The sequence below is a fragment of the Hypomesus transpacificus genome, unplaced genomic scaffold, assembly GCF_021917145.1.
Source record: "Hypomesus transpacificus isolate Combined female unplaced genomic scaffold, fHypTra1 scaffold_204, whole genome shotgun sequence".
Taxonomy (NCBI): domain Eukaryota; kingdom Metazoa; phylum Chordata; class Actinopteri; order Osmeriformes; family Osmeridae; genus Hypomesus; species Hypomesus transpacificus.
Window position 1 is genome coordinate 24,416 of NW_025813745.1, and position 22,875 is coordinate 47,290.

Below are 22,875 nucleotides of genomic sequence, written 5' to 3' on the forward strand. Positions count from 1 at the left end.
CTCTGGTAAAGAACCTTAAGATTTGGTCAAAATAGGATAGGATTCGTTTTTTCGTGATGAATTGAGATATATGTAGAATTTCAATCATCCAATATTTAAAAAGTGTAGCATGTTTCGTTTAAATCACGAGAGAAACGAAACATGACATTGCACTAATGAAGTCATGTATTTCAAAGTATTCAGGTATTTTCATCCATCATTGCTGGTGCCCAATCGGAAAAAAAATTGCACAATTGTTCAACATTTGACATGTGTTTATTGTGTCAAAGGTATTGCATTGCATTAACATGCATTCAATAATCAGACACTTTTATCCTAAGTGATGCCTCCAAATAACACATAATCACTGGAAGTGCACAGTTCAAAGAGTATTTCAGTGGTTCGTGCTAAGAAACTATTGGTATTTAGCAAACATATACAATAACATAATCTAAATTTCAATATTAGGCTACCTAATTATACTGACAGAACAATGCATCAATGACAGCAATATCATATAGAAGATGGAACATTGTAAAATATGCCGCTGTATGTGTTCTCAAGGAAGTGCAATGACATCATTTCACACAGAAAAGATCTGCAATGCAGGTAGGCCTACCACAAGAACTAATATCAGCGCATCATAAGATGTACACAAGCTTAACAAAAGGTTAATTGATTCGTCCAGATTCTTGATTCTTCAAATAATAGTGTGGTCGTGAAACCTATAATTGCTGGTAGTCTGTCATAACGTCTTCAATATATTTCTCAGCTTTGAGCAAAAATAAAAACAGCTCTCTGTTGAGTGTCTGACCAACCCTAAGGTTAATTGTAGTTGTCATGTAGAATGAGATGACTGTGTAGATGTCGACCCAGAGTTACAGTGGGGACATTTTGGATGGATATATATCATTTGGACAGAGGATGAAGAGCAGCAGGATGCCGGTGATATGTGACCCCGACTGTCCACTGGAGGAGGAGAAGGGGCTCCCCACCGTTGACATGCTCCGGATGTGTCTTTGCAGGTAGCACACTGTGTTGAAGCTAGGTAGACCCTATCATCACACACAAGCACAGGAAGGTGTAGATCAAATTCAGTGAGTCACTACTACAGAATTTATTGAAGTACAACTAAAACATCTAACTTAAGACCGTATTCAAGTATCTGAAATATGATCACATCAGATCCTCAAATGTATTACAACTTTAATTCTTATTACCCATTACACGACCAAAGAAGTCAGAAAGAAAATGTGTGTGTGTGTGTGTGTTTATGAACATACAAAGATAATATTTGATAGGGTCTATACCTCTCAACTTCAAACATAATTCAGTCTATAGGCTATACTCATCAATCTCATGGAGTAAGGTCTAGGCTTTTAAGGGTGAAGGCTATTTTAGACCGTTTAATTCACACCATCTTATAGTGAGTTCTTCAATAAAAAATCTGTTATACATACAAGCAGCACGTGTACATTGCACTTTCAGCTGCGACCAAGTTCTATTGCTCTCTCGGTCGGTCAGTCGGTCGGTCCACAAAAACAGTACAAAACCTGTCACATCGTCATTAACTTGCTAATCTTTGAACAAACATAAACAGCCCTTTGTCGAAAGAGAGTCTGGCCTACCCCAAGGTTTATAGTAGTCCCTGTCACATAGATCGAGACCACTGTGAAGGAAAAGTAGACATGAATGGTTACATTGGAAAAAACTGTGGTGAAGAACGAACTGAAAAGATAAACTTGGCAGAGCAAGAAGAGCACCCCCTGCAGGATGCCTGTGATAGTGACTCGAATCTGACTGTCCAGTCGAGAAGAGACACAGCCAGTTGCTGACAGGCTTCTGATGTGTCTTTGCAGGTAGCAAGCTGTGGTGAAGCAGGACCCCATCATCACACACAGACAGAAGAAGACGTAGATAAATTCAAGAGCGAGGCACACAATGTATACATGGATCAATGTGCTTCTGCTGAAGCTATTTGGGCTCCCATTGTCATCATCTGTCACATTGCTCAGTGTGACGTTGTAGTTGGTAGGCCCAGTCCAAGGACTGGAACATTGTAAGACAAGCTTAACTGTTAATTCAAACAAAAAGAACAGCCTATCGAAAACCAGCACCGCATAGATGATTGATTTCATGTTCTTCTTCACCCAGATGAAGAATGCCCTCTTGACAGGAACTATCTGGGTGAAATAAAAGAAAGCCAGCCACACAGAAGTTGACATGCTTGTTGACACAGTGTAGTATAAAATCCCCAAGGTAACGTAGAGGAGCTTCACATCACCATCATCATGGTCAACAAACTTAAATCCTATAAGAAATAGCAGGTACACTGTGTTGCAAAAGACCAATGAATTGAGCAATATCTTCACCGGCTGTTTAGGTCCATCATTGTTGCTGGTTCGACAGATAATGCAGAAGGCGAAGAAAGAATTGGCAATTATGTTGCAAACACAGAGTGGCCAGTTGATTACAGAAAATGACAAGGTACTCATTGTTAAGGTTTCCATTTCTAAAAAGTCGAGTTATTCTTGCAGTGGTTTGACTGAGATGCTTGCTGTTGTGCCACATGCTTTATGTACTCTGGAACTACGGGAACAAACTTGTTTATTTTGTGGACAATTTACATAGGGCATGTAAATGATATGAATGTGACTCTGGAACTTGAAGGATCATCACTGGCCTTAAGCTGTGCCTGTATTAAACAAATGAGAGGGAATTGGTTTCGAGTTTCTGTAGCCAAGTGGTAAAATGCACGACAGCTTATAGTAATGCTACCACTTTGTTACCAGAATGTTTGTTTTTGCGTGACTTATCTTCTCACGATTGAACGCACAAGAGGTAGGCTAATTCTTCATGACAGAAGCGTCAGTAAAGAACAAAAATTCAGAGCAACCAAAGGTTCTAGGAGGGCTCGTTAATTTCGAAAACGGTTGCCTTCTTCCATAGTAGAATGATGTAGATCTGCATAATCCGTTAGTTAGAGTTGTGGTGGTTATTTGAATTTCCTTTCTGTTTCAGGCTATTCACAAACCATAACTCACCACATACAACATCGTTTTAATTGGACGATTAATGTGGGATTTAATGTAAATAACCGGAATGTGACAGTAAATCAACAAGGATCATTCTGAACCATAGGAGGATTTGGTTTTAGTTCATTCAGACTGAATCAGAACAAACTGCAGTGCAAGACTTTATTTAAATATAACATTTCCGACTAAAACGCCAGAATTAAGACACCATTCATATACGAAGGAAGAAATTAATTACTTAAAAGTATACTCTTAACTAAAATCGCGGACTAAACAGTACATCTTTACATACAAGCAATCAATCAAATCAGTTACATGGCACTGATAATGTAATGAATTCACACACACCCAGGCTTTGAGTGACATGTCTATGTCTACATTAACCTTCACCATACACACCAAAGATTCCAACACACAGAATAAATTAACACAACTCTTGTCATATTTCAACAATTACATGGTGAACAATATTTCAACAATGTACTGGACTTTACTCTCAGGCACACACACATCCCCACAATCCAAATGTGCACGCTTAGCTTTTACAAACAAACAACCAGACAGACACTCAGTCGACTGCCCACCTGGACAGACAATGCAAATGGTCATGAAAGACCGATGCAAATGGTTCCCTCCATTCACGCAGGTAGGCCTGGGAGTGGCTGGCTGAAGGCAGATGGTGTGGGGGGGGAGGGGAGGGGGGGAGGGGAGCTTGCTAAAAGTAGTCCCTCCGTCGCGAGTCATCACTAATGAAGGAGGGATTCCACTGAGCAGGATAGATACAGGAGTGGCGTGAGCCAGGCAGACCAGAGAAAGGGTACAGGCCGTTCCTCTCCAGATCCGAGTTACGCAAAGCAGGCTGAGAGAGAGAGAGAGAGAGAGAGAGAGAGAGAGAGAGAGAGAGAGAGAGAGAGAGAGAGAGAGAGAGAGAGAGAGAGAGAGAGAGAGACACACAGCGTGTAGGTGTCCTTGTTCGAGTCAAATTTCTACAATAACCGATGGTGACTGAATGGGCTTACTAACGAGTAGTGATGATTGGACTATGCATCGCCCCCCAGTACTTACTGAGTAGTATATATCAGTCATCTGCAGCAGGTTCTTGGTGCTGCCGTTCTCCTGCATCTCGATGGCCTCGCGGCCCCACTCCGTGGAAACTCTGGGGTTGCTCTTGGGAAACTCAGCATAGGGAGACATCTGGAAATCTCCACTCCTGAAGATAATCTTGTTGATGTCGTTCTTGTCTTTCCTGTGACAAGATGAGAAGTTGAGATGTTATTGTTACAACATGGTTGTCAAACAATGGTTGGTTTAGCCTCTCCCTGTCCACTTACTTGCAGCAGGTGACAATGAGAGCAATGATGAGAATGAGGAGCAGAGCTCCCCCCGCTGGAGAAACGACCACAGCAATCAGCTTGTAAACTACAAACACAAGAAACAACCAGGCCATTGAACACAGTCAAAACAGGAAAATTCAGGAAATCGCTATTATAATTTGATAGGTTGATGATATATGAGGCTCCACTTACAGTTCCCACAATTAAATCCTCCAAATCCAAATGTGCACCTGAAAGTTCCAAACAATCAGACACAAAGTGGTGCTTTAGTACCAATCATGATATAGTGCTGAGTGGATTTTGCTTTCATGACTGGCACAGACACGGAACCATTCTCAATGCTTACCGGACACACGTGCCATTTTCCAGTTTGCTGCCATCGCCGCATTCTGGAACAATTAGCGATCGATCATCATCATACATCAAAAATCCATGTAGGAACTCCCATGTCATGACTTCTGCCTCTGACCCCCAAGCCTCTGATCCCAAGCTCCAAGCTCTTACCTATACAGGACATGTCTTCGGGGTTGAGTTTAAAGTAGCCAGGTCGGCATCGGCAGTACGCCGTGCCACTAGAGTCAGAGCAGTCGGAGCGCTCCGTGTCACACAGAACCTTTTGGGCCAGACACAGACTCTCCTCTGTAAACAGAACAAGTTGAAGTCAGGGAGCCAGGCTTTAGAATGAACCACATTTCACATCAGGGTAACAGAATGGCGCAGTTGCATGTTTTTCCTTCACTTGGTGACGTCGTCTGGCTCCATGTAGAATTGTGGATTCATTTAGAAGGGGAGTTTATGGGAACTCACGGTCACAAGACATGTGACATTTGCAGCCTGAGAATGTGTATGATCTATAACCGTGGGTGAGGGGGAGTTGTACCGTGATAGGACAGCTGATGATGGAGGACCTCTTGGCAGTGGGCGGAGGCGGAGCTACAGTTCCTGAGCGTCATCTGGATGCTGTGGTAGACCTGGGCGCCGGTGACCTCCGTGGAAGCGGCGAACATGTTGACAGCAGAGAAGCGCAGGCCGTCCTCCTCCCTGGAGGAAGACAGCAGGGAGGGTGAGGCCAGAGAGCACACTGCCATGGCATGGGTGTCCCATGCAATTTGTGAGGGGAACTGCAAACGTACCTTTTACTTAGAGTGGAGCGGCTGTAACCGGGCAGTATGGACAGGGAGGCGTTGAGCTAGGAGAAGAAGAATAAAGCAGGAACAAAGGGGGTCGTCACGTCCTGCGCGTTGTCACACCGCTCTCCCGGTCGTGCGCTCCTACAGAACGTCCGACAAGACACAACATCTGTGGACATTCTAGCCTACCAGCTGGAGGATCTCTCTCTGGATCTCATGCAGGGTGGTGCTCCTAGAGAGCACGGCGTCAAAGCGGGGGTTGTTGACACGGAACGTCCCCAGGAATGTCTTGGCTGTGGATGACAAAAGGGCCCAAGGTTCAGCGAAATGACAGCTGCGGAATTCTCGATCCGACTGTTTGCGATTGGCCAGACTGACTTCAGTCAGGAGACCGGGACCATTGCCGGCTTGGTTCATCTTAGCAGGCCAGGCTAGGGGCGGACAGTGTGTCCTTGACGGGGCCCCTCGTACCACCGACCCTGGGTTGGGGTAGCAGCCGTGCATACTCACCCCTGGTGCAGGTGCGTCCGTCCTCCAGGTCGAGTCCCAGGGGACACTCACAGCTGAAGGAACCGCGGGTGTTCACACACCTGGACACCAGGGGGCACGGGTCATTCTGGCATTCGTCTACATCTGGACCAAACATACACACACACACACACACACATACACACACAGAGGGGCACAGTGTACACACATTACCTGAAATGTAAATTGACTATTTAAATGCAGTCAAAATCGGAAGTGGATCCCCATGGTTCATGTTCTTGGTGTAAACTGAGCTTACCATTCCTGCAGGTCGGTCCACTCCATGCTTGCAGACAGTGGCATGTGAAGTCGGTCTCACCGTGGGTCACACACATCCCTCCATTCACGCAGGGGTTAGGAGAACATGCTCTGCCTAGAGAGGAACCACAAGTCAGCCCCATTGACCGAACAGGCCCGATTACCATACACATAAATACAATACTATACCCCCAAACTGTGTTAGTGTAGCCCCGTTTGAGCTGAAACTTTTCAGATGATTTCATCCGTTTGTTCAGAGGTCCATGTTCATGTATATGACTGTGCATGGAGCAGAACGTGGAAACATCCACACTACATAATCTATCCTGGTATACAACAGGAAGTCGCAGACATTTGTCATCGCATTGGAACCCGACCCCACAGTCCACTGACCTGCTGTGGGCGTCGACCTGACGTCCATCTGAGCGGTGGTGACCCCCACCTCCGTGGTGGCCCTTTCCGTGTCCCGGCTTGTGCTCGTGGTGTGTGCTAGCGTGCTTCTGGTGGGGGTGGTCCTGATGCTCAAGGCTGTGGTGTGGTGGCTGTGGGTGGTGTGGTTGTCTGGAGTGGCGGTGGAGGTCTCCAGGTGCCTCGTGGTGGTGTCTGTTGGAGACGTCCCTGTGGAGGGCCTCTGGGTCGGAGTCGGCGCCTGGGTTCCACTGCCCCCTTGGTGCTGGGAGGTGGAGGCCGAGGCCTGCTGGCCCAGGCTGGAGTCAGTGGTTGTGGAGGGGGTGGTGCGCTGGGTGTGGGCCTCCAAATGGGTGCTGCTACTAGGGGGCTCGACTGTCCAGGTGGTGACCAGAGGTGGGGTCGGGGTGGTTTCGGCAGCAGCCGTGGCCCGATGGGTTTCCTCATCCACCTCCGTGACCTGGGTCCCGTGCGTGGAGGTGCTGGGAGTAGTGGCCTGGGCCTCAGTGGCCAGTCCTAGCCTGGGGGTGTCTGGGGTGAAGGGGGGCTGACTGGACAAGAACCTGGACAGCGAGTCATCCACCGAGGTGACGCCGTCTCTGCCCCTGGGTGGTGTGGTGGTCAGACCCAGCCTGGTTGTCTCCTCAGCCCAGGCCGTCTGGGAGGTCATCCCCTCTGTCCTACCCTGGCTCTGGGTGCCGAGATCCCCTGTGGAAGACTGTGTGGAGGTCCCAATGCTGCTGGAGGAACTCCCACCCAGCTGGGTGGTGTTGGTGGGTCGATCCTCTGTCGATGGGGCAGGGGGGGATGAAGACGAGGACACCTCACCCTCTGCCGGAGTGGTCCCGCCTCCTGAAGAGTGGCCGGGGTCTGCTGAGTCTGCCTGCCGCCTGGTGTTGTTGTCGAGCACGTCGAGGGGGGGGGTGGAGTTGGGCGAGGAGTCCTCCGCAGAGGAAGTGGTGTTTTGCTCAGTGGCGCTAGGTGGCCCTGTCAGGGGGACTGTAACTGGGGAGAGGCCAGGGCCCTCTGTCTCATACGAGGAGTTAGCAGGGTGGTGGGACTGGGAAGTAGAGTCCAGACCATCAGCCTTGGTGGAGGAAAGCCTGTCGTTATGGTCCCGAGACCCTGTGACCCCGGCCGTGAGCCCCCAGGAGGAAGACTGTGAGGGGTTTGAATCTTCTGTATAGGTGGAGGTGCTGTTGGAGGTGACAGACAGCAGGGTCCTCTCCCCGGCCCGAGTGATGGTGGAAGAGATGTAGGTGCTTTCTGTGTGGACAGGTAGACCCACAGTCCTTATCTCTGTCCTCACCTCATCGTTATCTGTGTGGACATTTAGACCCACAGTCCTCATCTCTGTCTTCACCTCATCATTGTCTGTTTGGACAGGTAGACCCACAGTCCTTATCTCTGTCCTCACCTCATCGTTATCTGTGTGGACATTTAGACCCACAGTCCTCATCTCTGTCTTCACCTCATCATTGTCTGTTTGGACAGGTAGACCCACAGTCCTGATCTCTGTCTTCACTTCATCGTTATCTGTTTGGACAGGTAGACCCACAGTCCTGATCTCTGTCTTCACTTCATCGTTATCTGTGTGGACAGATAGACCCACAGTCCTCATCTCTGTCTTCACCTCATCATTGTCTGTGTGGACAGATAGACCCAGAGTCCTCATCTCTGTGGAGTCCCCCAGCATGAGTGCCGTGTCTGGGCTGTCCTGGAGCATCTGCTCCTCTGTCACCGCCCTGTATCTCCCTGGGAGGGCAGTGTAGGTGTCAGTGAGGGGGTCTGGGGTCTGGCCCTCCCACTGTGTGGTGGCTTCAGTGGTCCCCATCACAGTGGAGCTCAGAGGCTCAGTGGAGGGGATCATGCTTTCTTCTGGTGTCCAGCTGTCAGTCTTGAATAAGATGTGCATGTTCTGACCGGTGCCTTTGGAAACAAGGGTTTCAGAGATTATTTTGACTGAATAATCGGCTACCACTTTGTTTCATTACTTTGCTGAATATTTACAGTATTTCAGTTGCAGCATGACCGCAGTATTTTTACATTTTGCACAATCTGCAGTGGGCCTATCCTACCACCAGAGAGCGCCCACACGCTCCTGGTGCTCCTGTCTCACACCACATGCAGAGAGAGAGAGAGAGAGAGAGAGAGAGAGAGAGAGAGAGAGAGAGAGAGAGAGAGAGAGAGAGAGAGAGAGAGAGAGAGAGAGAGAGAGAGAGAGAGAGAGAGAGAGAGAGAGAGAGAGAGAGAGCAAGCTGTTGTCAGAAGTTACTGCGGATGTAATGATTCTGGGTGGAGAACAATTGGCAGCCAAGCATGTCTACCCTAACAAAAGGCCTGGGCCCTAAATATGGAGGTGACTCTCTCCTCAGGGAATAAGCCGTTTCCTTCCTATAGCTGATCAAGCAGAAGCGTTCAAATACTGTCACTGCAGGCATGGAGTTAGATGTGATTAGAATGTGATCCTGAACGGTTTGCCAGACACAGAATTTGATTTACTGAGTTTGCAAGTATACAACAGCTGTATGTACTGTGCGAAAGTCTTGCACTTTGCACTTTCCAAATGCACCATTTGTTCAGCACTTTATATTCTTCTAATGAAGTTTTAATCGTAATCAAAAACAAAAAATTAATGATCCCAAGTAATGTTAATTCAGCAACCTTTTCCCGTTTTCTAAACTTTGTAAATAACAATTACTAAAGATTTCATCACAAAATCTGAACGGTGCCTACTTTAAGTCCGTTTTCACAATACTGTCATCAAAAACAACTAAAGGCAACGCATTTGTTTGACATTCAATTTCAGAGGAGGCTCCTGGCTGTTAACAGTCCAACTGTCTGAGTGGGGCGCTCCTGTAAGCATCACCAGTAGGACAGTTCCCACCTAGCACTTGTGAGAAACTACAGGCTGACTAAAGTTCCACCAGCCCTCCTGACACCTTGCTGCTGTAGGGGGCTGGCTAACAACCCTGGCAGGGAGCAGGATGTGTTGCTCCACGTGGTGGGACAACTTTCTAGCTGAAACACAGAGCAACAAATGGAGGGAAGAGTTCATCAAGACAACAGCCCGTCGAGAATGGAATGGGAAAATAGGCCAAGCTCTCGGTCTCCAAAGGCCTTGGATTAAATGCAGACTATAATGCAGTATTGGTCATCGCCTTTAAGTTTGGTTTATTTTCTGTGTTGCAAAACCAACAATACTTCTGTGTCTCTCAGAAGTGTGTATGTTCTGCACTAGAATAACTTCATGCTCTTCAGTAATTTGACCATTCTATGGCTCAAATATCTCATTTGAAGTGGCACATTCTACAACGGTGCATATCCCTTTCATTCATTCAAGTCGAGGCATAAAATGAGCATCTTGCTGTCACTGAGATGACAATGATTAGAATGGTTGGTTAAGGACAGAGTCAAGTGTGTGATTTACTAAATTGAAATACTTGCCATGGAACATTTCACTTTCATACTATTAATGTGCATCAATTCCGTTGTAGTAGTGCTTCAAGTCATTTTGAAGGTTGAGTTTATTCAACTCATTTTACCTTTATTAAGTCTTCCCCTCCAAAGTATTTTAGATAATTATATGCGTACAAGATACAAGTTAAACATCTCTTCGAATGACAGGGGTATTAAATGATATAGTGTTAAGTGCCCCATTTGCAAACTGCGTCCAAATAGATTGTGACCAACACATCCTTTAACCATCAGAAATGCACTTTACCTTACCTAACTTCCTCTCTGTTTGTGGCTCATCAGTCCGTTGAAGACCTCTTGTAGTTATTAATTCCCTAAAGTCTGTTCCGGTACTAAAAACTTTCTCTGGCAGTGCCGTTACTTCATTCGAGTTTGAAGAGTTGATTGAAAAGTGCCCTTCCGTCACCGCCGTCCCGTCCATATCGCTGCTTTTAGTGTAAGTCCATATATTTTGAGGTCCTGCCACGACCACCATAAGGAGACGGAGTACGATATTTAAGAAACACGTTTCCATGATGAAGTCCTGAAGAGGGTCGCTAGTATATCCCAAACTATACGCGGTAAATCGACCAAGTCCACCATCGGAAACGGGGTCCCAGTTGAAACTTCTTATTGTAAATTATTCGGTTGAGCCATACCCACTGAGGACGATGGCGGGTAATACGTTTTGAGTCGGCAAAGCGAGCTAGAAACAGAAGCCTGTTATCACATTCAAGGCGCCTGGCTCCTCCCACACATCCCAAGCGATAGTAGTTTCCACCCAATTCCGTTATTCAGAAAGAAACCCACACAGCCCATTGCAGAAACAGCCTGGTCAGTCTGCTTGCACTGATTATTTGACCTAGCAGTGGAATATGATTGTTTTGTTCATTCAAGTGGTCTTTTAAGTTTCCCACATGCCTCAGTTAAAAGTGAAAATGTAACAATTGCCCACACAGGTGGAACAGGTTACAATTAAGACCCCTGCATAGAGTGAAGAGGAGCAAGGCCTTCACAAAGGTTTAAATAGCACTACCGGGAAAAGGTGAAACTGAATCAAATACATTATTTCTTGTTTGAACATGCATTTTTTTTTAATCATGTATAAACCATACATATACGAATACAATAAATAAGTATCACTGTGGCAAATGCTATAGAACATAAGTAAATGCCTTTTTCATTTGGTCCATGAAACATCTCCCCCACAGGGACCAGCTCAGCTCCAGATAATCAGCATTTGATCCCAGGGTTTGTGACCGTGACGTCTGTGCTACTAAGGGAGTCCGTCACTTGAGCTGTGGGTGCACCAGCCTACCAGGATCCATGAAGAAAGACTGGTGGTAACGGTCCCTGGAAGCAAAATCCACATTCTCCTCTGTCAACTGCTTGGTTTCCATGCCAACGCCAGACAGAGAAGGTGTCACCACAATCTGGTCGCGAGGACGTGGCTCGCCCCTGGATCAAGAGAGGAAAAAGCTTTGTCTCACCCAACTGCCAGCACCGTCCTCCTCTCATGTACATATTGTTAAGCTTGTTAGTTGTTATTCTTAGCTCAGGTTATTCTCAGTTGAATGAATTATTGTATTATCAAAATAAAAACAATCTTATACACACACACACCATATACAGTATATTGTTGTTAAGTAGCTTATGAGTTAGGCATTATTGTTACCAGTTTAGAATATTTATTAGCGGTTTGGATAGGCCAATTGGGAATTGTCAAAAGGAGCAGGGTCAAATATTTCCAGAGTCCCTATACTTGTACTTGTTACAAATGGTAATAAACTTGAAACATCGCTAGAAATCTGTGACCGGTTCACAAATTTGAATGTGACAGTGATTTCACAAAGTAGGCCACCGTACAAACAGAGAACAAGGATGCAGGATTTTCCCTCTTTGGGGACTGCTTTCTAACCCACATGACTTCACCACAGACTTCACCACAACTATGCAAATAAGAAAAGGCAACTGTCTCCACAACCAACCAGCTCTATGAGTCTACCTGGTGGAACCAGCGCCACGGGGGTCACATGACCTTTTCAAGGCACATGGTGCCCATGGTAAGGCAGGTCATGCTTAGGGATTTCGCTACTATATCCAGACTGCAGGGATGTGCTTCAATTATTACATGAACATGTGCGATGAAGCTTACATATTTGGGGCTGAACTGAAGGTCAACTTTGAGTCATTGTGTGATTGGATGGTTAGTAGTTACTTACCGGCCGATGTGGCTGAGGGTGGACCTGAGCCATGTAAAGAGGCTGAAGCGAGCTGCAACTCCTGTTGTGAAACACACCCACACACCCACACACCCACGATAAGCACAGGGAGTCACGCCAACCACAACATAAGATCACAATGTAGCATGTCATGCAGCATCACAGGAAACCACCACTGTTACGATGACTGTTCCATGGGGTACATCTAAACTCACGTACATTTATAGTTGTGCGTGTGCGTAGATGCATTTTTCTGCTTAAAGAGGGGTTAAGAAGTATGGCATACTGCACAAAGTGAACATACAAGTACGAGTGCTGTGTCACTGACTGCAGCACCTGTGTGACAAGTGGCTCAGACGCAGTGGCTGAGTCGAGATTCTGGATGTGCCAAGCATGCAGAGTATGCACGGTATTACACACAGTTGCAGAATCCGCTACTTAGCTATTCTAAACATCTGACAGAACAGCTGTGGAGCTCAGAGACTGACTGAGCTGAAGGCTCCAGAGCCCTGAGAGTTCTGACTGGGAGTTTATAACATAGGCTGAGCCCATCAATATCAATGGGAAAAGAATCATTGAAACGATACACTTGTCTCAAAGAAATTATTATATAAAACACTGTGTATACACACGCTGATAAATATGAAAAGTGAGAGATTTGACCAGATATACACCTATGGGGAGTCCAGGGCTTGTTTTCCCAATGTAGAGAAAGAGAATCAGAGCCACTATTATGTTTGCCAAGGCGTACTCCCACTGGATAACAAACATAATCACCACAGAGCACAATGCCTGCACAAGGGAAACACAGTGTCAGCCATCAGAAACAATACACACATAATTAAAAGGATATCATTATAAACCAAAGTTATAAAAGCGTCCAAGATTGTGCTACTGCTTGTAACTTACACCAATCAAAGCAACCCAGTGGTTGCAGAACTTGGCATAGAACGAATCAGGCATAGGTTTGATCTCTGACCCCTGGTATTCTGGCTCAGTCCTGGCAGCTGAATATTTGGGAGAGTAACAAAGTTGGGACAATGCATCAAGAAAAGAAAAAAAAAAACGCCTCTTGATAGAATTAGAAAACAATCTAAATGTATTTCTGTAATGGTGAAACCGTATGGAAGGACTTACGAGTTGTCTGGATCTGACTGTACAGACCAGGCGGATGATCTGGCTCCTCGGAACTCTGACTGGGACTTCTTTTGACACGTCTCTTCTGTTCGATGTCCAGCCCCGGCGGCTCTCCCAGGCTTCCCTGGGGAGCTCCATCCTCCCTGGGCAGCAGAGCCGGGTCCATCTTCTCCCTTCTCTCATCCGGGGAAGCATTGCTGTCCAGATCGAGGCCAAAACTATCCATCAACGTCTGCTTGGCAGCAGCCTTTGCTCTCTTGCTCTTCCCTCTCGGCTCTCCGTGCCCAGTCCCATTCTCAGACTCTACAGGCCTCTCAGTAGGGAGGGGGAAGATCTGGTCCATGTCTCGCGTGAACTCCAGCAGGGTGCCCTTGCCTCGGCTCCCACTGCCCCCCTCTGTCCCGTAGCCTGGGTGGCTGACCTCGAGCAGGGGTTTGCTGACCTGTTTGAGGGGGGTGACATTGTTCGTTTTGGCCAAGCCAGGGCTTCTCTCCTTGGCTTGGAGGTCGTAGGTCATGACCATGCTGAAGTAGGAATAGTCTATGAAGCTGTAGGTGAGCATGAAGTTGATGGTGACAATGGACGCCAAGATGTTGACTTGGCCAATGAAGATGAAGGCCATGGTCAGTAGGCTGGTTAGACAGATGGCTGCCACCGGGGTCTTGTTAGGGCCTTTCTGTATTAGAGTCAGGATAAGGGCAGAGACAAAGACAGGGATGGAGCGTTTGAAGTAAGATTTCACAAGCGCACACACACAAATCCCTAAAATAACGGAATGTATCGCAAATTCATTTGAGGGGCCGAACTCGACGAAGGCCAAAAGGGGCGTTTTCAAAATGGCCGTCATGGTGTGGGCTGAGCCCAGCTCAGAACTGCTGCCGGTCCCTCCAAGCTGGCTGAGCTCCACAACAACCTGGCCCAGCCCGAGCCTCCCTTCCTGCGTTTGTTCCAAGGACTTTGATTCGGGGGCGAGATGTCTAGGGCCAGCCTGCAGAGGGAGGTCAGACAGTGCAGTAGGGTGTGGGGGTCCCAGCGAGGAAGGGGGGGTCAGGATGCGAGTGTGCGGTGTTTTCACTCGTTGATTTGAACTGAGCGTTGTTCCGTGGCCTCTTTAGTCTCCTCTGTTCTGCAGAGTACTCACTCTGTGGCTCTATAATTAGGCTCTTTTCTCACCATTTCCCATGGAGTCTCCCCACCACACCCCCCCGGCCAAGCCAGACAGATTGTTACATGGTTACATAAAGTTTCCATTTATGAGGCAGGAGAAACAGTGTGTTAGCTCTGATTAGTGAAAAGTAAAGGGGAGTAAGACACGAAGAACTACTGTTCAGTAATCTTGGGAGTTGCAGGGTTGTGTCAAACTATACAAATTAAGTGTTGGAAGAAAGCCTATGGCTAATTACAGATGGTTCGAGAGCTAGTCGTTTTCCATCACATCAAACTCAAGAATGACTAACTGTTCTAGACTCATTGTACCCATGTCCACCTTCCCTCACCCCTTGTCCCAAGAAGGCCAGGGCAGGGATGACCCTCTCCTGGGCAATGACCTGGAGGATCCTGGGTGCTCCGTACAGGCCGCCCATGCAGGAAGCCAGGGAGGAGATGTAGAGGCCCAGCAGGAACAGGAAACCCACCAAGGAGACCTAGGAACAAAACAAACATGGGAAAGGAGAGTTTAGAGGGCTCCACCCTGCTCAGTTCCGCTCAGCCCACTCTTAGGAAAATAGGTTGAGACAAAAGTCGAGCAAATGTACAGTACAATAGCTTGAAAGGAACTCGAAAATAACGAATTACTGAAGGATTTCAAAAGTGATGTGTTCACTGTTGTTCACACAGTACTTTGTTACTTATCCTGTACAGTAGTAGTTAGTACATCAATGTGGAGTAATATGGTGTCAGGCAGACATTCTATTGACCGTACAGTGGGCCCACCCAGTATGGCTTCAGACAGCTGAAATGCATCCTCTGTCCAGAGAGCAAACTCAAACCCTCAGTGCCCCTGCCCTCCCTCCAAGGAGGGTATGAAGGACAGCTGTGTGTGTGTGTGTGTGTGTGTGTATAGGGGCAGAGGGTATGACCTCAGCTGGAGAGGAGTTTTATTTCTCATTCATGGCAGCTGCACAAATGAACATTGTGTTACTTTGGAAAGGGACACATGACAACAGATGGGCTTTGTAATGTAAAACAAGCGATCCTCTCTCCTTGGAAGTAGTGTTGTGGTGTGGAAAACACATCAGTACAGTCTAAGTGGTATTGTGCGTGACCTGCATGAAACTAAATGATGAACACTGATAGCTCTCAGTCAGAGAGGAAGGTAACCACATTCAGGGGAACTCCTGTGTGTGGGGAAAGCCCTGTGAAATGAGGACACAGCCCTTTGAAACTGGCGATGGAAAGACTTGACCTTTTCCGCTATTAAGAAGTCGTAGCGAAGCGCTTCTCTGGTGCAGATGGCTCCGAGCAGAAACACAAAGACCAGATACAGGAACCACCTGTGGACCCCAACAATGTACTGTCAGTCACAGCATTAGGAGATATCTCTACACACACACAAACACCTCACATTTAATAGCAGTATGATACAACAGCACCAGATGGATGGTGTATTCAGATTGTGCACATGCAGCAGTTAGGGGGTATAGGGGGGGTCTATGTTTTAAAATGTCGGAGTGGGAGTCGCAGGTTATGTACGATGTGAAGACGGCTGCCAGCGTTCCCACTGGGATGTTATGCTCAGGTCTCTGGAGATCAGCGCTCATGTTGAAGCCCGCCATTACACCTATGGTACAGAACACACCGGAACAGCAGGCCGGGAGCTGTTAAGAGCCGTCATTCACAGAGGAGTCCACTCACAACCCTAATGGAATGATTAAGTCCAAGGAGTCCATTAAAAACGGTGCACGGAAACTACTTCCCCCTCAGGCTAATCGTGGCTGTCCTTTGTGCAACCTTCTCACAGTGAGCAGGGGGGATGCATGCTAAGGTAGATGACATCATGCATTGGGGCGGCGTGAGAGAACATTTGACAGTACAGCTAAGCTTGCAGGGGCTGGGTCAGCTGACCTGTGGCGGCGGGGAAGAAGACGCCAAACACGGTGAAGAAGCCTTCCCCTGCGGTGTAGTCTGGCAGGCTGTTGCTCCTCAGAAGCTCCTGAGAGTACCCGACGAAACCATGCTCTGAGGCAACACACACACACACACAGAAACACTCAGGCGTCAAATTCAATGTTGTGGATCATACCGACCGTCAGTTGACACCCCCTAAAACGCCCCTCAAATCTGAACAGTGAGACATTCGGAGACCTTCAGACAGACAGGCTACAGTCACAGTATGGAGCCTGCTGTGATGCCCACACCCCAGTCCACCCTGTCAGCCACAGCCCCTTATGTAACTGTTCAGCCGCCGCATCCGCCTCGATGCATGCAATCAGAGGGCCGTAGCCTGCTCCTTAGGAACACTTGCCAAGTTCAATAGTGCTACAGCTCTGTGGGTCTGGCTGGGGGAGAGTGGGCTGGCCGGACTCTCAAGCGGACCACGGGTGTGCTCACAGACAAACACTGGAGGCCTCCGATGTTTTCTCTCCAAACAGGCGCTGGGAGATGTTACCCTGGTGCTGGACAACACTGATGAGTTCACACCCAGAGTTTCTGAAGATTCCTGTGTGACATGGCGTTGGAACCGTCGCTGTGAGGGTTTCCGGTCTCTTTCAGGCATTACTGAACACGACACAGAAGCAAGGAGAACGCATGATGGACAGTCCAGCTAGGACTTATATCCAGTACAACCAACAGATATGATAAGATACACTTAATGGGTTTATTTTTTTTCTAAGAAAGGGACTTAGTTGTACTGCTGGCGGTCCATTCCTCAGCCGAGGTCAGAGGGTTTGGAAGGCGTGCAGGGAGACTGTTCAGTGCTGCTGGGGATATGGGTTTAATCCAGAGGGTCAAATCTGACGGGCCCGCCTATGTCAGAACATGAACCATTTCCCTCTTGGTTATCTTGCGATGGGAAAGAATGCATTCTTCTAGATTAATGACATGTTTATCCAAAAGGAAGTCACCACCCTTTTCAGAAGCTCGGCCGCTTCCAAGTTTGAGTAAAAAGAACAGAAAGAATAGGAGGGACAGACTGCAGAGGCCTGCCTGTGTTTGTGGTGTCTGATGAGGAGAGAAAGAGAGAGAATGAGTGACTGAGAGATGTTTTCCCATTATCTTGTTTTTAATTGCCACAGTGCTCCACAACACATTGCTGTCGTCCCATTTTCCACAGACAGATCTGAGACAAATATTGAGCAAAATCAAAGCTCTAGATAACCGCACTGTACGTGGTACATTCGTTGTACGGACGAAATGGGTTTGAGTTCAAGGTCTACAGAGTTAAGTTAGGACCATTGGATATTCTAAAGTCTGTCATGTGACCCAGTGAGACCACCCTTTATCCAAACAATAATAACGTGGCCCCGGTGGGCGCCTGTCCAAGGCTTCCCACCCCTAATATAACATCCAGCTCCAACACCAGTTAAGGTGGAGGCACAGCTTCACCTCCATTCATCCCCTTCCCCACTCTGACCAAAGGACAACAACAAAAAAGACCGGAAAACAGATAGGGTGTCGATATCTTACACTGTATCACAGTGTCAATATCTATCGTTCATCACCAGCCACTTTCTCTCTCTCAGTGACCACCCTGTTTGGCTCAGTAGACAGGGATGAGAGAGAGGGACGGAAGGAAGTAGGAGTGACTAGACAGAACAGGTCTACACACACTGCTCAAAGTCACCTCTGCAGGCCTCTTTCTTCCAGGAGGACTCAACCCTTGTTGAGTTGGGAGAGCTTTACACTTAACACTGAAAAAGGAAGCGAGCTGACCTCCACCAGCACCACAGGATGGGATAACGTGGGGGCCACCAGAGACAGCCTCAAATCTGGTTCCGGTCTTTTCTCTCTGTCATTGTCCAAAAATGTGGGTGAGTCTGGTTAACACCCCAAACCCCAGGCCATGAAGTTTAATGAAGGCTTCCTGCATGATCTAGAAAACAGTGTCAATGAGAGGCGTGCTGAACACCACACAGAACCTTTAAGATGACAAGATTATCCCCAACACACAACCTTAAATTCCTTCAGATAAAACCGAAGTCCCCACTATTACAGGAAAGACTTGTCTGAATACGTTTGAATTAATCACCAAAGAGTTACCAGAGAATGGGGAGGGAAGACAGATCCCTCTACAAATCAAACGGGGACTCACTAAATGCAATCACAGCCTTAAGTCCTCCCAAACCTCCACTGTGTTACCGGACGTTTCAAAGAAAACAAAGAACACGGCATGACAGAGATATTTGGGACGTAGCTCAGACACCGGTCATACCAGTCCCACTCCAAAGTCAAGCTTCTACCCTCAAGGGCGGTTTGTGATCCAGCTGGCCTTCCCAGTCTGATTAAAAGGGTTATCATAAACACATCTGCACGGCAGCTCCTTGTTGCCGCCGCCGCCGCCGCTGGCAGGTAACCAGGGCGTACGGCGGAGCGGCACGGCGCCCAGGCAGGCTGGGCTCGGGGACCTGGTGGCTTCCGGCCAACCATGAGGTCACCTCAGCACAGCAGCTCTTAATTTGAAAAACCTGGTGCAATCCTTGGACTCCTTATTTTGAACCCGCAAAACACCGGGCTTTGCCAGCTGTAAGGTTTGTGTGTGTGCCTGTAGGAAAGAGAGGTAGTGGTGAGGAGGAGCAGCCTGAAGTGTGTGAGAGAGAGAGAGAGAGAGAGAGAGAGAGAGAGAGAGAGAGAGAGAGAGAGAGAGAGAGAGAGACAGAGACAGAGACAGAGACAGAGACAGAGACAGAGACAGAGACAGAGACAGAGACAGAGACAGAGACAGAGAGAAGAGAAGAGAAGAGAAGAGAAGAGAGGGGGAGGAGAGAGAGGGGAGGAAAGGAGAGGAGAGAGGGGGGAGGAGAGAGAGGGTAGGAGAGAGAGGGGAGGAGAGAGTGGGGAGGAGAGAGAGGGGAGGAGAGAGAGAGGAGGGGGGGAAGAGAGAGAGGGGAGGAGAGAGAGAGGAGGGGAGAGAGAGAGAGGATGAGGAGGGAAGAGAAGAGAAGAGAGAAAGAGATTTAGAGAGAGAGAGAGAGAGAGAGAGAGAGAGAGAGAGAGAGAGAGAGAGAGTGAGTGAGGCATAGCCACTTGGATTTCAGCTTCCCAAGTCAGCCTCCTCCGTTTTGTTCATTTCGCAAGCGTTCCTTGTGGTTTGTCGGGAGAAAGGCACGGCCCTTCTGGAGCACTGCTCTTCCTACTGGATAGGAAGTTGATAATCAGTGAGAACAGGAAGAGCTGGGATCAACTTCCTGACGACCATAGAAATAATACATTCTGGCTGCATCAGGGAAAAAAAAAAAAATTTGCAACAAAGACTTGTCTTTGTTGAGGGGAACTTTGAGTGTCATTCCTCTGGAAATGAAGAATATGTTTAGTTAAGTATCTCTCCATTCCAGTACAGTTATAGTGTTGTAAATACTGTTAACTTCTGTTAAATGTATTCAGTACACCCAAAATGTGTTCCAACATACATAGAACATAGATTGAAGGCAAACACAGTTACATTTAAAAGAGCACTAAAAGACTTGTTCAGAGCCTTAGTATAAATTAGTCTTCAAAAATGAGTCAATTATACACCTATGCATTACCAAACCAAGGAAATCTATGCGGAAAACATCACAATGAAATGAAAGACACATTAGCCTATGGCACAGTGACATCTACTGGACAAAGCAGCCTATTGACATTTACAGTAACTGCTGTGGTTTGAATAAAAAAGGCAAAACATAGAATTCACAAATCTTTTAAGCCTCTCAAGCACACACCTGGGTCAAGGTGGGTGAAGGTCCCGATTACAAAGTCCAGCGTGGAGATGGCCAGCACGGCAAGTAGCAGCAGCTGCAGGCGGACGATCCACTTGACCCCTGCCAGGTTGATCCCTAGCAGAGCCAGCAGGACGGAGACCGAGATGCCCCGCACCACCCACTCACTCTGCAGGGTCAGCAGCTCCGCGATGGACTCCGAGAAGCCTGTGATGTACATGGCCCCAGCCACACACTGGGCTCAAACATGGATTAGAGAGTCACACACAAGCATACTTTACACACACACACACATTGATGTTCAATACTAGAGGGAGGGGGGGGGGGAAGAGAGAGAGAGAGAGAGAGACAGAGAGAGAGAGAGAGAGAGAGAGAGAGAGAGAGAGAGAGAGAGAGAGAGAGAGAGAGAGAGAGAGGAGGAGGAAGGAAGGAAGGAAGGAAGGAAGGAAGGAAGGAAGGAAGGAAGGAAGGAAGGAAGGAAGGAAGGAAGGAAGGAAGGAAGGAAGGAAGGAAGGAAGGAAGGAAGGAAGGAAGGAAGGAAGGAATAACGTTGCATTTATTGACAATCTAACTCACCTGGCCGAACACATAGAGCAGGCCCACTGTCCCTCCGACTCTGCCCCCCAGGGTAGTAGAGATCATGGAGTACACCCCCCCACTGCCTACTGCGCAGCGCTCGCAAACACCTACACCAGACATCACCGTCACCAGGGCAACAAGAACCACCACAGACACCAGGAGCATTCCAAGCCACACACCCGTGTTTCCCTGTGAGGAGAAAAGGAAAACGCACAAACACATTCAGGAGAAGCCAGGCAACGTACAGAGGAGTCACCTGCACATGGACACTCGTCATCGTTCAGACGACTAGACACAGCATACGGACTGTTTAATAGTGAAGCTCACCACTAGCCAGCCAGTTCGTAAGAACAGCACCACACCAAATATGTTGATCATACAGGTTGTAAAGACTCCATCCCAGGTACCGAAGAGGACTGGCTCCCAAACGAACAGCTTCACCCTCCACCATGGTTGAGAGTGCCGCTGGGACCGCTGTGGATCAGATTGAAACATAGTCCCGTTGTATTAAATGTGAACATCAGTATCTCAGATACTTTCTCAAATGTGATGATCTGACACTCCTTGTTTAACATCAACAGAGCAATTTTTGCCTGTTTATCATGATTTTTTTCCCTCATTCGATTTGACATTCTATTCGTTTATCAGACACTTTTACCCCAAGCGATATAAGCCCACACATTGTACAAAAATAAAATAACAATATCTGAAGTGCAACATGTAAATCATTTTGTAGGTGCAGTCTGGATCCCAAATCATTAGGAAGTACCATCCAAAAGGACGAAAAAGAAAATAAACCTGTGCGTCCTCATGGAAGAGATCCTGGACATGGGGAGTTTGGATCTCAGCCTCCGCAGCCTTTAGGAGCTCCATCCCATCATCCATGTGTGACCTGTGGACAGACCAGCAGGATGTGACCTCCTCCACTGGGTCATTTGTGATTTAGCACAACTGGTGCACATGCATCAAACATACAACAAGAAACATGACCCTAGTGCTAGACACTGTTTAACAGATACTCACCTTCAGCTAGGTGAAATTGGTTGGAACCTATTCATTAACTTAACAAAACATTGTCACTGAACTGCTTGAGCCAGATGATATAAACTCTCTTTCGGGTTTAATTTACACTTTAGCGAACCACAGTTCAACTTAAACAGCGTTTTACCATTGGTAACGATACATAATCTTCTGTCTTTACAAATCACAAAGGGGTAAGTCCTACCCTCCCTGGAGTCAAACATAGGTGTGCCAACTAAACACTGACATCCGGATGCACCGGGTGCAACAATGCGCTCATTGATTACATAGCAGCACGCGCCTACACCAAGGTAAAGAAGAGAGCGAATAGATAAAGACGGAGACGAGAGAAAAAGATCGGAACCAAACGATCATTTATTTATCATCAGATTACGATTAGCAAAATGTGAGTAGGTATACACGTATTTTATCTGTCTGAAATGTGTGTGAGGAATTATTTCAATTGTTGCCAATAGCCTACCTCCTGAACAAATTCGAACCTACGGAATTAAAAAAAAACTTGTTTGATTTGTTGATTGATCATAATAATCGATCTCATGTGGGAAATATGCTCACAATTCAGTTTTACCAGATGTTGCCATCCAAACAACCATAATAAAACAATTATGACAGGTAAATTAGGCCTACCTTGTTAAGAACGAGAAGCCATGACACACTTCGATTAAAAAAATAAGTTTGTTCTTCCTCCTTTCTCTTACATCCCTTCTTTTCCTCGTTCTACTGTACCATACTATGTTCCATTATATGGTCGAAAACACGACCATTGTTTGTCCTAATGATTAACCTGCTAGTAACTTTTCATAGCCAATTTCCTCAGTTCACAACGCGACGTGGTCATCAAACGTCAGCAAGTTAATGTTTGTTTGGCCAATACTTCGCAAGGTGTGTTGCAGTGTGTTACAGCCATCTGA

At 47.1% G+C, this 22,875-nt stretch overlaps 2 protein-coding genes across 4 annotated transcripts; both read right to left on the bottom strand.

Annotated features, from left to right (window-relative positions):
• Window positions 1–239: 239 nt before the first annotated feature.
• On the bottom strand, window positions 240–22,841 carry LOC124462201. 3 transcript variants are annotated; one of them, XM_047013802.1, is made up of 26 exons: window positions 22,592–22,841; window positions 21,722–21,815; window positions 21,251–21,397; window positions 20,921–21,112; window positions 20,348–20,579; window positions 16,551–16,664; window positions 16,179–16,266; window positions 15,892–15,979; window positions 14,984–15,130; window positions 13,488–14,163; window positions 13,260–13,357; window positions 13,025–13,142; window positions 12,351–12,411; window positions 11,447–11,586; window positions 6,658–8,601; window positions 6,266–6,379; window positions 5,989–6,111; window positions 5,668–5,771; window positions 5,482–5,537; window positions 5,229–5,389; window positions 4,853–4,987; window positions 4,695–4,737; window positions 4,541–4,578; window positions 4,346–4,433; window positions 4,080–4,260; window positions 240–1,034 (listed from the first exon to the last, which is right to left on the bottom strand). In XM_047013802.1, exons 2-26 carry the CDS (start codon window positions 21,806–21,808, stop codon window positions 858–860), a joined length of 5,352 nt encoding a protein of 1,783 aa, XP_046869758.1. In that variant the 5' UTR covers window positions 21,809–21,815; window positions 22,592–22,841; the 3' UTR covers window positions 240–857. The 3 variants fall into 3 exon arrangements, with proteins under 3 accessions (XP_046869758.1, XP_046869759.1, XP_046869760.1); XM_047013803.1 differs by lacking the exon at window positions 22,592–22,841 and adding an exon at window positions 21,947–22,143; XM_047013804.1 differs by lacking the exon at window positions 240–1,034 and adding an exon at window positions 3,163–3,873 and having other exon boundaries at window positions 22,592–22,840.
• On the bottom strand, window positions 1,048–3,065 carry LOC124462202. Its single transcript, XM_047013805.1, has one exon. The coding sequence runs from the start codon at window positions 2,487–2,489 to the stop codon at window positions 1,536–1,538; it is 954 nt and encodes a 317-aa protein (XP_046869761.1). The 5' UTR covers window positions 2,490–3,065; the 3' UTR covers window positions 1,048–1,535.
• Window positions 22,842–22,875: the final 34 nt, after the last annotated feature.

Excerpts from the sequence above, each read along its gene's own strand:
- LOC124462202 (XM_047013805.1), bottom strand. The coding sequence starts at position 2,489 with ATGGAAACCTTAACAATGAGTACCTTGTCATTTTCTGTAATCAACTGG.
- LOC124462201 (XM_047013802.1), bottom strand. The coding sequence starts at position 21,808 with ATGGATGATGGGATGGAGCTCCTAAAGGCTGCGGAGGCTGAGATCCAA. Across the intron at positions 4,988-5,228 it reads TCATCAGCTGTCCTATCACG|AGGAGAGTCTGTGTCTGGCC; the intron begins GTACAACTCCCC and ends TTCTGTTTACAG. Across the intron at positions 4,579-4,694 it reads GAAAATGGCACGTGTGTCCG|GTGCACATTTGGATTTGGAG; the intron begins GTAAGCATTGAG and ends TGGAACTTTCAG.